The sequence below is a fragment of the Epinephelus moara genome, chromosome 14 (assembly GCF_006386435.1).
Source record: "Epinephelus moara isolate mb chromosome 14, YSFRI_EMoa_1.0, whole genome shotgun sequence".
NCBI lineage: Eukaryota > Metazoa > Chordata > Actinopteri > Perciformes > Serranidae > Epinephelus > Epinephelus moara.
The window spans coordinates 9,077,779-9,093,082 of record NC_065519.1 but is presented as its reverse complement, the minus strand read 5'-3'; the positions used below and the strand labels follow the sequence as shown (position 1 = coordinate 9,093,082).

The 15,304-nt window shown below is 40.6% G+C and overlaps 1 protein-coding gene across 5 annotated transcripts in view; it reads left to right on the top strand.

Annotated features, from left to right (window-relative positions):
• Positions 1 to 14,767, top strand: part of trim9 (tripartite motif containing 9) — a 59,123-nt gene extending 44,356 nt beyond the window's left edge. The window contains exons 7-11 of one of the 5 annotated variants that reach the window (XM_050061362.1): positions 2,617 to 2,755; positions 5,766 to 5,804; positions 7,808 to 8,057; positions 8,926 to 9,088; positions 10,113 to 14,767. In XM_050061362.1, coding sequence (XP_049917319.1) covers positions 2,617 to 2,755; positions 5,766 to 5,804; positions 7,808 to 8,057; positions 8,926 to 9,088; positions 10,113 to 10,190 — 669 coding nt within the window. In that variant the 3' untranslated portion in view covers positions 10,191 to 14,767. Of the gene's footprint in view, positions 1 to 2,616; positions 2,756 to 5,765; positions 5,805 to 7,807; positions 8,112 to 8,925; positions 9,122 to 10,112 lie in introns of those variants that run through there. The other 4 variants (XM_050061360.1, XM_050061364.1, XM_050061361.1 and 1 more) reach the window with 4 other exon arrangements.
• Positions 14,768 to 15,304: the final 537 nt, after the last annotated feature.

Below are 15,304 nucleotides of genomic sequence, written 5' to 3'. Positions count from 1 at the left end.
CTCCACATGTAATTTTTGTTCGCACAGATTCATAATTGCCAAGTGACACAAAGAAATCCCTGTCTTGTAAATAAGATTTAAACCAATTTAGCACGGTGCCAGAAAGTCCCACAAACTTTTCTAGTCTGTCGAGCAGTATCTTATGGTCGACTGTGTCAAAGGCAGCACTGAGGTCCAGTAATACCAGAACCAACAAAGTTTCATTGTATAACACACAATGACAGTACAGGATCTAACTATCTTATAGTGCAATATAATAATAACTTATTCTAGGCTGTATCAGCCCGACTGGATTTCCATCATACTTTAACTCTTTGGCCGGTATGATTGTGAATGATGGTATTAAATTTCATTATATGTGGTATTTAAAAGGTCGTACAAAGTCAACTGCGTAAAAAATTCATCACAGTACAAGCCACATATCAAACTAGAAAAGCACTCGGAGAACGCAGACCTCCACCAAGCAGCTCGGATTTCCCGCCATTTTATTATTTTATCCACTTTGCTTCAACCGATCACCACTCAAATTTTATCATCTGTTCCTTGTCCCATTATCAACCTTTCCTGAAAATTTCATCAAAATCCGTTCTGAACTTTTTGAGTTATTTTGCAGACAAACAAACAGACAAACAGACCAACACCGGTGAAAACATAACCTCCTTGGCGGAGGTAATGATGGCATTCCTTAAAACCACTAAAAAACATTCTTCAATTATATGTTGCCACGATGCAGTTAGCCTCTCAATAAAGAGACTAATAAGTTAAAACAGTCTTTAAACCATTTAAAGGTTTAAAGGAGCCATGAATCACACCTAAATCCTAATTTACCCCCCATATTTCAATGTCAGCCTTCTCTCCGACTGTTGCCACCTTCTTATGACTCCTTAAAAGCACAACATGTCTATCAGCTTCCTCTAAACAGCTGCTGCAGCATAATTAAAGTGGTTTGATTTGGTGTGAATGTTTTATTTGCACACAGTAAAGATCCTTCCACTCAAAGACCTCAAAACACAAGATAATAATCTAAATATTGGACTTTTTGTGACTCATGGTGCACACAGTTTGCTCCTTAATCTGTTTGTGTAACTCTCTTATTGACTTTTACACATTTTTAGGACGTAAACAGACAACGGCGTCAACTCTGGTACTTTGTGAGGAGGCTGAAACTCCTCTAGACTCAGAGCACCAGCTAAACACTCTCCCTGTGTAATATGAATGCTGCAGCAGCTGTGTGTAGAGGCATCCTGCGTTTTTTAATTTACAAAAAGCAGCCATTGACCTCCAGTCATTTTGCTCTCCTCTCTAAAGCCAGCTGTCTGTTTGTACGAGCCTCCGTCCTTCTCTCTTAATTACAACTGTTGCATAAGAGGGTGATCATTTTCACCCAATCTGCCGACAGATTCACCAACTGCATCCGCTAACTGCTAATTGGTGGGCAGGCGGTGCCAAAGTGTGCTGCAGCCTGGAGACATTTTAGCCTGAAATATACAGCAGAAATGTATGTAGACCATCTCAAAGCACATTTAGTTAAGCCGTTGGGGGAGGAGGGATATCTAGGCACAGGTTCAATACATAGCTGGTTGAAAATCATTATATAATTGTATAAATTAGCCTAGCGACTAGCGAACTTCTTTCTTCTCGTATAAAGCCAGGGACAACAGCAACATTTAACAAAGGTAACGTTACAAAATTCGGCTACATTTCAACTCACAAGGTTCACTGACAAAACAACTGTCTTATACTAAACACGTTTTCCAAACAAATATAACATGCTAACGTTACTAGCACAAGCCTATGGCATTTTACATTGTATAAATTAGCGTAGCGACGAGCAGAGATTTCCTCTGCTCATATGAAGCCAGGATAAATCACACACAAAATGCTATTTTTGTGGAGGCTTTATTGTCTCCACAATTTATCGCTTTCTTATGTGTGAAATTAAGTAAATAAAAGTTTAGTTTCAGACTTGGATTATACTGCATGAGTTGTGTGAGAGTTTGTAAACAGATGTTGTGATATAGTTTTGCCTTGTTAAATGCGGACCCCTATGACTTTAATTCATCAAGATTTTTCTTTCACAAAATTGTTTAGAAAAACTGTTTTCTAAACAATTTAATGTAACACTGGGTGAGTTATTGATTTTCAAATGGTCTTTTGGGGGTTGAAGTGTACCTTTAAGTTTACTGTTTCACTCAAGTGTTTGTGTGTTTTAGATATCAAAGTGTTGTTTTAGTCTTTAACTTGAACTCCGATCATTTTAAAGCATACCTGTTTCTGCTGCTGCACTTTGCCAAACAATTATTTACATTCCGAATTGCGAAGGAAGTTTTCTTTTTCTTCTCTGACTCATTGAGCCTCGCCAACACAGCTCCACACTGAGCTTGGCGAGTTGTGTGTCCCCATGTCTATTTATACACCCGTGTGGGCTGGCTCGCCCACGCTCAGTTGTACAAACTCACACTCTCGATTATTGCATTCACCGCCAAAAAATCCAAATAGGACGCTCCTTCAAAGGCAGAGCCGTCCGTGTCAAAAAGGAATCAGGACTCTCTGTGTCATAATTATGCATTTGATGTAATTGCCAGTTTGACAGGAAGCATTTGTGTGTCTTTACAGGAAGTGTACGTGGGGACGGAGACCATCTGCACTGTGGATGGGCTCCACTTCAACAGCACATACAAGTCCAGAGTGAAGGCCTTCAATGCCAGCGGAGTGGGCCAGTACAGCAAGACACTGATCATGCAGACCTCTGAAAGTACGTGCAGCATCATCATCCTCTCCTCTTCCTCCTCCTACTAACTTGACTGTATATCTTTAAGATAAAAATACACTCTCTAACAGAATTCAGTCGTCTGATCTTGGATCATTCAGTCAGTGTTTGGAAGGAAGTTGTCATTTTCTACAAAGTTAAAATCCAGAAAGAGCTCAAGACTCAAGTCTGTTTTTGCCAAAGGAAGAGGCTTATTAGTTATTAGTGGTATCAACTCAGCTGCCTTCATAGATTTGTTATTAATTAAGCAAATTTATGGACAGTATTTATCTACACTTTTCAAAGCAGTTCATCTGAGGTAGATCTAGGCTGATTTATCTGCAGATAAGTGCCAAGAAATGCCAAAACAGTGTCATTTCAAGCTTTGAGCTTTATTTATTTAACCTTTATTTAACCAGGTCGTCCCATTGAGGTTGAAAATCTCTTTTACAAGAGAGACCTGGCCGAGGCAGCAGCTAACCCAATTAGCAATACGAATGGCTAAGTTTCACATGTATTCTTTCGTCGGACCAAACTGAGAGCAGACAGGTCTCTTATTTACTCCATCCACGAGTGTCTTTATTATCCGTAAGCTTTCTTGCTAGAAGCTTATCTTGCTACCAGATAATTGCTGCTACCTCACTGGTTTGGAACAGCTGACGAAGTTGTTGTATGTGCACTGAAAACACAGTCGTTGAGTCAGTCACAGTGTGTTCCTGACCACCTCTGGGGGCAGTTTGGGCGATCACAATCTGTCCTCAGTGCATTTTGGGAACATTTCCACCTGTACCTTCATGTGGTCAAACACTATGGGATTTCAATCCAATCATCTAAAATGCATTTTAATGCAGGGTGTAAAGAGGATCATAGGTCCCATATACATCCTGCATTAAAACGCATTTTAGATGATTGCACTCATGTAGCACTTGACCATGGACGTGTAAGTGTTAATGCACCCAAAACACATTGTGGACGGATTGTGATCCAATCAACCAGACCACCTCTGGAGGTTGTCAGGGATGCACTGTGACCACACTGAACACAAGTGTAAATGCAACTGTATTTTAAATCCACATACAACAACTACCTGGGTGTTCCAGATCACTGAGGTTCCCTCACCTGTTGCCGAAGCTGCGGGGCGCATGGTGGTCTCTTTCTCATCTGATGCTAACACTGCTGTGGTGTAAGTGTCATCTGTGATGTATTCCACCTGTCAGTCACTGTCTTTACAGTCAGGTAGGCATGTTTCATCCTCGTCAACCTCGCTGTTTCCTTCTAAATCTTCCAGACTGGCTCAGACATATTTAACACAGAAAACTAAGGACTAGGAAATATTTGTTTTATTTTTACACTAATATTGTCTCTGAAAGTACAGAAAATAATATGCTGTGCATGCGCGGCTGTTGCAAACCAGCAAGGTAGCAACCGTTATGCGGTAGTAAGCTACTAGCAAGAAAGCAGCAGCAGAGCTTATAGATATTCAAGACACTTGTGGATGGAGTAAAAAAGAGACCTGTCTGCTCTCGCTTCTGTCCGATGAAAGTATCCAGGTGAAACTTAGCAGTTCATATTGAATGAACAATCTGGATATGAGACAGTATATTCAGGCGAGGACACGCAGTGTAAAATAACAAAATATAAAGCTATAAGGTGAAGAAAAAGCCGCTGTGCACTGATTTGGCTTCTCTGCATCTGTTCCAAAGTGAAGCAGAAGGATGTGATTAAATATACATCTCCACTGCCAACACTGACATCAGTTTGTCACAGTTATCTCTGCGTGTTTCGTATTTTTAAGCACTAATGCTTCTCCAAATACCTGCCACATGTTTGTTACTGCGTCTCTGTGTTTCCCAGGTGTTGTAACACTTTTTTTCTCTCTTTGGTGTCGTTATCGTGCCCAAATATTTTAGCTTGACACACTTTTTTTTGCATGACTAGATTGATATCGTATTGGATTTATGACTGACCGTGACGTTGTGCTCTAGCAAACAGCTGGCAGGTATTTTATCGTCGGTCTATTAACAGTGATAATGTAGTGTGGTAGTTGTTGTCACATCATGAGATCACAGACCGGAGTCTCCGCTCAGTTTCCTTCTTCTTTTTGGGAGTGAAGCGTTCATTAACTGCAAATCAATTTTGACTGAACTCAGAGATCTTAAGAATAATAAATTGTTGCTGCCAGACTAAAGCCTTGCATCTTCTGAAAGACAACTTCTTAGAAATTTAGGGGGGAAGAGAACTTATTTAACCACTTCCTCTGCATTTTTTTTTCTCATTTCAGATTGAAAACCATGCATTTTGACTTTTTAATTATGGGTTTCAAAGGGATTTCAAAGAGCCGAGGGCCATCAAACTTCCTCATCCTCTTTTATCTTTCATGTAACGCCAAAATAATAACAGTAAAAGCCTACAAAATATCACTCGCAAGGTTTTAACCCAAAAGCGGCAGCAGGATGTGGATTCTGTGAGAGGGTGTGTTTGAGCTTTTAAACCAGGTACATCCAGTAGCAGCTGCAATAATCCACCCATGTGCTTGCTTTCCCATTAGTTAAATGCTGCTCTGCACACAGGGAAGCTTGTCATCCATCAGAAGACCCGAAAGACCCCGACCGCCTCCCTATACCTGACAGACAGAGCGCTCAGCAGCTGTGACAAAGTGCACTAACCACTGAGTGTTTTTGCAGAGATCTGACGTCCTGCGCCCGGACCAGCTTTGATTTTGTCAGTTTTATTTCCCACATGAAAAGAAGCAACTATCAGAACTTTCTCTTTGCTTTCAGCTTGTTCTTTTATGTTTCTCCTAATCTGGTTCTAGGAACTCTTTGCTTTTGTTTTTGGGATCTCCTCTGTGGTGTTTGAACCAGCTTCCCTGATCAAACTTGCTTTCTACCCTCTCCTCCACCCCTCCCGACCCCTCTACACTCTCCGCTTCACTGCTTCGCGACACTCTCCCCTCTTTCCTTTCTCCCCTTTTTCCTTTCTTCCTCTCCTCCTTCCCTTTCATTCCACATTTCAGCTGGACTCCCTCCATGTGATATTCAGTCTATAGGCACAGGTATGGACGGCTCTCATTGCTGACCACTCTAATCCCGCCCGTTGCCATTTGTCATCAGTGCAGTGCTTCACTCTCAAACCAGCAGGCAGGCAGTTTGCTGCTCTGTGGGCTGCACTTATTAAACGTTCGATACAGTCTTCTAATAAACGTCTTTGTTTTATTTCCTTTGGGAAATAAAGCCATGTAATGAAACTTTAGTGCACATAGTGACACCTGTGAAAGATGGTGGACAAGCATGTCCATTGGAGCCCATATAAAGCACAAACACCCATCTGTTAAACTCCCATAGTTCTCTCTGTAGAGTATAAATCTATGTTAATATACTTTCAACCCTGAGTCAAACAGTTTGCAAAGTTGTTAGCGTTTGATTTAGCCTGCTTGGAGAGTAACGTGTAGCAAGAGCTCACAGAGAGTTATAGGGTCAGCTCACCCAAATTACAAAAACAAAACAATCCTTATGATATCAGTCCATGCTAAGGTTTTAAATCTACATCAGTTACTCACCCTACGTTGAATCGTTTGTTTTTCTTGCATGCCTCCATCGAAAATACTTGATGAGTTTAAGTCACATCTAACAACAGCAAAACTACATAAAACACCAGTTTAGAAACTCACACAACTTGTGCAGCATGATCCAAGTCTCATTTATCCAGTCATATGCTCAGTACTTCCCAAACAGACAGTCCTTACCGATGGGGAACTGAACTAAAAGTGAAACTCATCTATGCTCTCTTCAAAGCCAGATCCCATTGGAAAAAAACAATAATTTTACATAACTGAACACAGGAGCTGCTGGTCTACTGTTGCCTCAATATAAGTTAGTTTTTTATGCTATTGTGTGACTTCAGTGAGTCCAAACTGACCCGTTAAAACACAGAAGTAGCACAATCACACAAACAAACTAACTGATCGAGGCAGCAGTAGACCAGCAGCTCCTGTGTTCAGTTACGTAAAATTACCGTTTTTGTCAATGGAGTCTGGCTTTGAAGAGAGCATTTATCAGTTACACTTTAGATATAGTTTCCCACTGGAAAGGTCTGTATGTTTAGGAAGTACTGAGCATACGACTGGATAAATGACACCTGAATTATACTGCACGAGTTGTGTGAGAGTTTGTAAATGTTTTGATGCCATTTTGCTGTTGTTAAATGTAGACTCCTATGACTCAAATTCATCAAGATCTTTTAGATTCTCAGTTCACGGTGGAGGCATGTGAGTAAAAACAAAGTTTTCTTCACAAATTCAAGGTAACACGGTCTGAGTAATTGATATACAGATAGTCACCGAGAGGGTGAAGTGTTCCTTTTCTTCTGTTTTGTTTGGCCACTTGGGGGCAGGACAACATTGACATGTCATCCTGTAAAGTTCAGTTGGCTAACATTACCAGATAGTTACATATTGACACTTTTATCAGACACGGAACAATATTATCAGTCAGCTGGAGCCATGTTTCTGTTTACATGGTGAATGTGATCCATTATGACCGACCACTCCACTGATAAACACCAAAAGATGCAGCTTAAAGCTTCAGAAACTGTGAGTAATTTGGATTGAAGCTTTTAAAAAATGTCATTTTCATTTTGGGTGATCTGTCTCTTTATGATAATAGAGATAAATGATAAATGAGAAATTACATTTATAAAGTCCACTTAGTGTTCTTTTTATCTGATTAACAATTAATTTAGTACCTGGATGTAATTAACTCCACCCGTCTGGTGTTCCAAGCTGGTCAAAACAAGCGCCAATTATCATTTTCAGACTGTCTGACGCAGGTGTGATATTATAGATATTATTAAGATTATTAGAATTAAGTTATTAGTTAAGTCATAGAGTATAATAAGAATTATAAATCATAAGTTTTTACAGTGTAACTTCACTTCATCTAACCTCCAGATTCATGTCACCTTTGTAAAGTCATCATCATCGCATCAGGTCCTGCAGTCACTGACGTTACTGATGCTAAACAACAGTGTGTGTGTAACTCTTCCTGTGTGTGTGCACAGTTGCCTGGTTCACCTTTGACCCTGCCTCCGCTCACCCGGACATCATCCTCTCCAACGACAACCTGACCGTGTCATGCAACAGCTACGACGACAGGGTGGTCATGGGTAACTCTGCTTTCTCCCGCGGCATTCACTACTGGGAAATGACCATCGATCGCTACGACAACCACCCTGACCCGGCCTTTGGGATCGCTCGGGCCGACGTGCTGAAGGATGTGATGCTGGGGAAGGACGACAAGGCCTGGGCTATGTATGTGGACAACAACCGCTCCTGGTTCATGCACAACAACTCGCACACCAACAGGTAGGGAATCAGATTCAGATGCAGGCAGGTGTTTGGAAGTCATTATCTAGATCAGTGGTTCCCAACTGGTGGGTCATGGTCCAAAAGTGGGTCGCAGGTCCATTCTGAATGGACCAAAAGTGACATGCAAATGTGTCATGTTTGTAAAAAAAAATCAAATGAAAATAAACATTTGAAACATTTTAGACATTATGTACAGTAAGATGGATAAAAACAGTACATTATTACTGACATGAAAAACACTTTTAGCAGTAGAACAGCATTTTTAGTAACAATTTTAATTACCGAGTTTGTCCGGTCTATAAATTAGATGAGAGATCCATCCCCGGTTTCAGATTTCTCTCCTCTCACATATGTCCAGGGTCAGGTTTAGCAATATTTTGAGCAAAAACAGTTCAGATAAATATATCTCAATCAGGAGGGACTCCTTTTTATAGTGAAAAGAATATTTATTAAGAATGAAAACTGTGAAAAGTCTTTGGCGATTAGACCCCATCGAGATTGTATGATTAAAGGAGGGTGATGAATCCAAAGTCAAATAGAGAACCCCCCCAAGGGTCGAGACGCCCCAGTAGCATTTTTATAAGTAGTCAGGGTCACAAAAATTTTGGGAACCACTGGTGTAATCTGAAACTTCTTAATGTACTATCTTAATGTGAAAAGCAACAAGCAGCTAAAGCTGTGAAATAAATTTCGTCGAGTAAGAAAAAACAGTGTTTGCCTCTGAAATCTTATGAAGCAGAAAGAAAGATTTACCACAAATGAACATCTGTCATATCTCCAGTTAATTTCTCTCTGTGTGACCTCTGTGCAGGACGGACGGTGGCATCGGTAAAGGAGCTACAATAGGAGTTCTGCTGGACTTCTCACGCGGGATCCTCATCTTCCTCATCAATGATGAGCAGCAGGGTCCTGTGGCTTTTGAATCCTTAGAGGGCGTCTATTACCCCGCTCTCAGCCTCAACCGAAACGTCCAGGTACAGAATGATACTGTGGCAACGTATCTGTGATTAATGTGGCAGTTTAAAACCTTAAAGGGACAGTTCTCCCCCAAAGTAAAGTTTTTAATTTGGGGGTGAACTGTCCCTGTGATGATGTTCTCGTGCTGAGACAAATTTCTGGACCACAAAACATATTGCACATTATAAAATGATGATTACTTTATTCAAACACTACAAACTCCGAGCCATAGCATATTAGTTTCATATACTGATGAGGTGCTAATTTAGAGGTGCACTTCCACAGAGTCAGGGGACTCATGAGAGTCTCCAAGCTAAAGCTGAGACTTTCTTAGACTTTAAAAAGATTGCTCCAGAGATATAAAATATGTCATCCAACTGACTAATACTCCTTGTGATGAGTAAACTGAACTTCACATGTAAAATTGGTGGATTGCTCCTTTAAAATGTCCACGTTTGCTGCAAAATATAAGATATTGGAAAAAATGTGTCAGCATTAAGTATTTCAGTTAGGTCTTATTGCATTATTCAGCATCTTGAAATACATCACAGCTATTATTATCAGTAATAAAAAACATTTTACCTTTATTTCACATTAAGTGGTCAGGAGCAGCTTTGTTGGCTCTAAAACAGCTCCTGAGGGTCTGTTTTACAGATTCACCCTCCCCGAGCAGCGCTGCAGGCTACAACAGAGGTTTTTACTTGTAGGTCAACAAAGTATTGTACGAGTACTGTTATTATTCATTAAAACTGCTTTCCCAAGTTTTACAAATGTGGGCTCAGAGGATTAAACCTTGAAAGAGGAAGCTTCAAAGACTCAACAACAGTTAGGAGCTTTGAATTCCTTATTGCTCTCAGCCAGTTCTCTCATTTTTAATGCCGTCTCTGGGTGATGAAAGCAAAGCGCCTCCAAGACAAAAACACTTCACTCACTGAGGAAACAGTTTAACAGCTCCACCTGCAGGCAGGAAAATAAATCGAACCTCTTTGCCTCTATGATTTATTAACCCGTATATTTGTGTGTAAATCTGTTTCTCTTCAGGTCACACTGCACACCGGTCTACCCATCCCTGATTTCTACACTCCCGGGGAGGTAGATCCCAACGGCTCTGTGTGCTAAAGACTCACCACCACCCTCACCGGCTGGGGAAAACTTCTTCAGGATTTCCCAGAATTCATCCTGGCAGTCAATAACTATGATCCAACCCTCCCCTACCCCGCCTCCTCTTGTCCCCCTGACCGACTGACCCCCTGACTCTCTGTAAGAGGCCCCATCCAGCGCTGAGCCATGCCTTTATCATGCCTAAACCTTGGACACTTGGACCATCTGCAGGACAAAAATGGACGTGCTTTGCGATGTGTACCTTGTATTTTGACATGATACAGATAATTGAAGAAGGTGATATACCGTTGGAAAATAATCTCAAGATGATGGACTTGGCCTGAAGGAGTAGTTTTGGAAAATACTCTTATGTGCTTTCTTGCAGAGGGTTAAATAAGAGGACACCACTATCACGTCTGTACGCTAAATAAGAAGCTACTGTTAGCAGTTGGTTAGCTTAGCTTAGCACAAAGACTGGAAACGGGGGGAAACAGCTAGCCTTGCTCATTATATCTCATTTGTTTAATATGTACAGAGACAGAAGTGTAAAAATAACATTTTGCGGTTTCATGGGCACAAAACATTCTCGGCAAGAAAGGCAAATAAGCATATTTCCTAAAATATTGAACTATTCCTTTAATGGAAGGAGTTTGTTTTGTAAATGAGTCGACTTAGAAAAAGTAGCCCCCCTTCATGCATTCAACATACTCTTCATTCTTATCCTTCATTCTTATAAAATATCTTGTACGTTACTTTTCCTGCCATCGATCATAAACATCCTCACACATCTTACACACCAGGGGGAGCATGAGAGGTCGTCTTTTGTGTGTCTTCGTGAACGTGCGGGAGGTGGACGGGTCAGCAGCTGCAATGATCCCTGGACGAGAGCAATAGTCCGACTGTCAGCCGCGTCACTGTTGTATCCTCATCCTTGTACATGAGGCGCTTTTCTTAGTGGCTTAGCTCATGTGATCCTTCTGTATCGTCTGTAAAAATGAAAAAAAAAATAGTGTATAAAATGCTACTGGAAGTGAGGCCTTCATGCAGCCTTTCTCTGTGGTGCAGCTCTCAGAACAGGAGGGATGAATTTTGGTGTAATGTATCATAAAAGCGAGCGATTCTGTGCATTCAAGTGTGTTGAAAGTGGGTTAAAGATGATGACTGTGAAGCTCTTTGAATAAGGTGCTACAGCAGCTCGCTTCATTCTGGCTTTTTTTACTGTAGGTGACTGGATCCTGGTAGTTTTGTAATATTGTTATTGAAATGATCTATTGCAAAGAGGTGTATAGCTAAATAAGTTATTGATGTTCAGAGTTTTTTCAATGAGAATTCATCATTGTTCCTTTATTTGATGTATAGTTATTACAGAAGGAAAGAAACTGAATCTTATTTGTCGCTTTAAAAATGTAGTTTGGAGTTTGCTCTCGAACTGAAGAGGCTTTTCAGTGATCATGAGAACCAGTTTATGTCCGACTAAAGCAACAGGAAAGGTGGTGATGTACTGGGACGTTCTTGTGGCATCACATTCGGGCAACAGTCTCCTCGACAGGCAACAACTACGCCATGCTAGCCGCTGTGTGATGCTGTACTTAGCCATGCTAAATGCTAATGCTAGCATGCTGACACGCTCACAAGACAATACTAACGTTGTTTTATAACAGCTATATTTTTACCATGTCCACCATCTAGTTTAGCATGCTAGCATGCTAACATTTCCTAATGTGCAGTATAAAGAAAGTACAGCTGAGGCTGATGGGGATGTCTTCAGTTTTGGAGGTATTTTATCATTATTAAAAGTAAAACATTAAAGTGATGGTGGGGCTGGAAACAAACATTAAGTAATCCCCAAGGTTATTACAATTTAACCTCTAAGGGACATGAATGTCTGCACCAAATTACATGGTAATCCATCCAAGAGTTGTTGAGATATTTCACTCAAAACCACAAACGTAGAACTCATGATGGCACCAGAAGAAAAGTTAGGGAATCACTAAAGTCATTAGGAATTATCCTCTGGGAATACTGAATGTCAGTACAAAATTTTGTGCCAATCCAACTGGTAAATATCAAGATGGCTCACAGGATAAGTAAGACAACTTCCACCAGCTGGTGGCACCAGAGGAAAAGTCAGGGGATCACAAAGGTCATTAGGATTCATCCTCTGAGGACAATGAATGTTGTACAAAATAATGTGCCAATCCAACTGGTAAAGTAGATTTGAGATATCTCACAAAGTAAGTTAAAACTTTGACCTGCTGGTGGCACCAGAGAAAAAGTGAGGGAATGTAGAGAAGTCTTCAGGGTTCATCCTCTGGGAACCGTGAGTGTCAGTACAACATTTTATGGCAATCCAACATACAGTGGTTGTTTTTTTTATATTTCGCCAAAACCACATATATGGACCTCATGGTGGCACTAGAGGAAAAGGTCAAGGGATCACCAAAGTCATTAGGGTTCATTCTCTGGGGACCATAAACGATTGTAAGATATTTGGTGTCAATCCAATTGGTAGATATTGAGATATCTAACAGGATAAGTGAGAACTTTGATCTGTCAGTGGTTCTAGAGGAAAAGTCAGGAATGAAGAGAAGAATGTAGGGTTCATCCTCTGAGAACCACGAGTGTTAGTATGACATTTTATGGCAATCCAACCAAAAATTGTGGAAATATTTCACCCAAACCCACTTATGGAGGAAAAGTCAGGGGATCACCAACGTCATTAGGATGTATTCTCTGGGGACCATGAACGTCTGTAAAATATTTGGTGACAGTCCAACTGGTCTATATTGAGATATTTCACAGTGCTCACAGTCTATCTCAAAGACTCACAGATATCTCAAAGTTCTCACATAAGTGAAAACCTTGACCTTTCAGGGGTGCTAGAGCAAAAGTCAAGGATTAAGAGAAGTCTGTAAGGTTCGTCCTCTGAGAACCATGAGTATCCACATAAAATTCCATGGCAGCCCACCAAACGTTGTGAGATATTTCCCTCAAAACCACAAAAATGAAACTTGTGGTGGCATTAGAGGAAAGTAGGATTCATCTTCTGGGGGCCATGAACATCTGTACAAAATGTTAAAGCAATCCCTCCAGGAGTTGTTGAGATATTTCCAGCCAAGCCACTAGCATGGCAAAAAAACTAACAGGATTCAAAATGTAGAGAGGTCACTTTAAGGAAACTGTTGCCCTTCAAGTTGCCCAGAAACATTTCCCTGTGCATTGTCGCCCTGAGACATACCGTACATGTCTAGCATACATATAAGGTGCTATCCTGTGTTTGAGCTTCATGGGTGTGCCTTTTCCCCTCTTCAATACCCATAAGATTTATGAAACTTTGCTACAAACTCGAGTCATTGCTTCGGCAGAGTCAACTGTAACATCTGTGATGCCTGACTTCACCTGCTGCTACATATTTTTTCTATTGGCAAAAAGGGCAAACTCAACAACAACCATTTTTGTTATGGATATAATAACCACAGTATTGAAGGGACTGCTACAGTCAGGTGTCTTTCTTATCTTTATACATCCTTTCTTTTCTCTATTCCCCTGGGGTAACACTGATTGTAAATTATCTGGGGCTGATACATGGCTGCTAAAACGGCTGCACAAATATAATTCTCAGTATGATATGTGCATGTGTGCTGGCAATGATAAACCAGACGACTGCAGCAATCAGCAAGTTGCACGGCCTTTGATGCGAGGCTGGATTCAAGCTTTGATTTATGCAACATTTAATTGGCAGTTTTTCAAGGTAAGCCTTTTGTGCGGGCTGTAATTATAATAATACAAAACCAGCCCATTAAGCAGAGGGTCACTGAGTGGCGAGACCTTCTTCTGACTTGAACAGAGACAAATGCAGCCATTATTGCGGCATTACGCAACCTCAGATTCTGGGACAAGTAGACAAATATGGCTTTAATTCAGCAAAACAGCTCATTGAAGGGATTTTCCACATGTTCAGTAGGAGATGACACACACCTCTGTCACGCTTCAACACAGATTATCTTTTCATGGAACATTTTCTGTCTTTGATTGACAACATAAATGTGTGTTTCTGTACTGAACAGGCTGTGGATGTTAAAAACTGTGTGATTGTAACATTTATTATTTCTAAACCAGCCAAATACACTTAAATGATATTAAACTTAGACCTAGAACTTAGATGATTTAAAGTCATACAGCCTCCTCAAACTTTTATGAATAGTTAAAAATGTACGCACAGTCGCTGGGCGACACTGGGTGTTATATATCCAAATGTACATACATATGTGCGTGTGAGTGTGTGTGAGTGTGTGTTTCCTGCATTATAACCTCATTTTATCTCCAAAGTGATTCTTTACGCCCTGTTTGATCCGAGGTGAATGTCTTCACTCGATATTATTATTTACAGTGATGCTGAGATATGCCTATGGAGAATTTTACGAATATGAAATGAACATTGTTCTTTTGATTTTAACACAGTATGATTATTATGATTGTTATGATTATATGTCCGTCATTACCATATTACTGCTATTATTATGATGATCTGAAGTGTAATATGAGCCTCTGTGTTTTTTTGTATGTGTTAATATTCAATAAATAGGTGTCAACAATGTCTCATGTTGCCTGGAATGGTCTGTCTGATGTTTTTATACTGCAGCAGTGAAACTAATTAAATTCATTTTCAAATGACACCTATCGACCACACGCAGGTAGCCTCCATTTAACTAATTATGTAGCTGTACCAGTGATGATTTGGGTGTGTCCTATTAAAGGGTGTGAGATCTGTTTTTGCAGCCACAGTAAATCTACATTCACAGGGCACTTTATTAGGTACACCTTGCTAGTACCAGGTGGGACCCCTGTTGCCCCCAGAACTGCCTTAATTCTTGGTGTCACAGATTCAACACGGTGCTGGAAACATTCCTCAGAGATTTTGGTCCATATTGACATGATGACATCACACAGTTGCTGCAGATTTGTCGGCTACACATCCATGATGTGAATCTCCCGTTCCACCACATCCCAAAGGTGCTCTATTGGACTGAGATCTGGTGACTGTGGAGGCCACTGGAGTACAGTGAACTCATTGTCATGTTCAAGAAACCAGTTTGAGATGATGTGAGCTTTGTGACATGGTGCGTTATCCT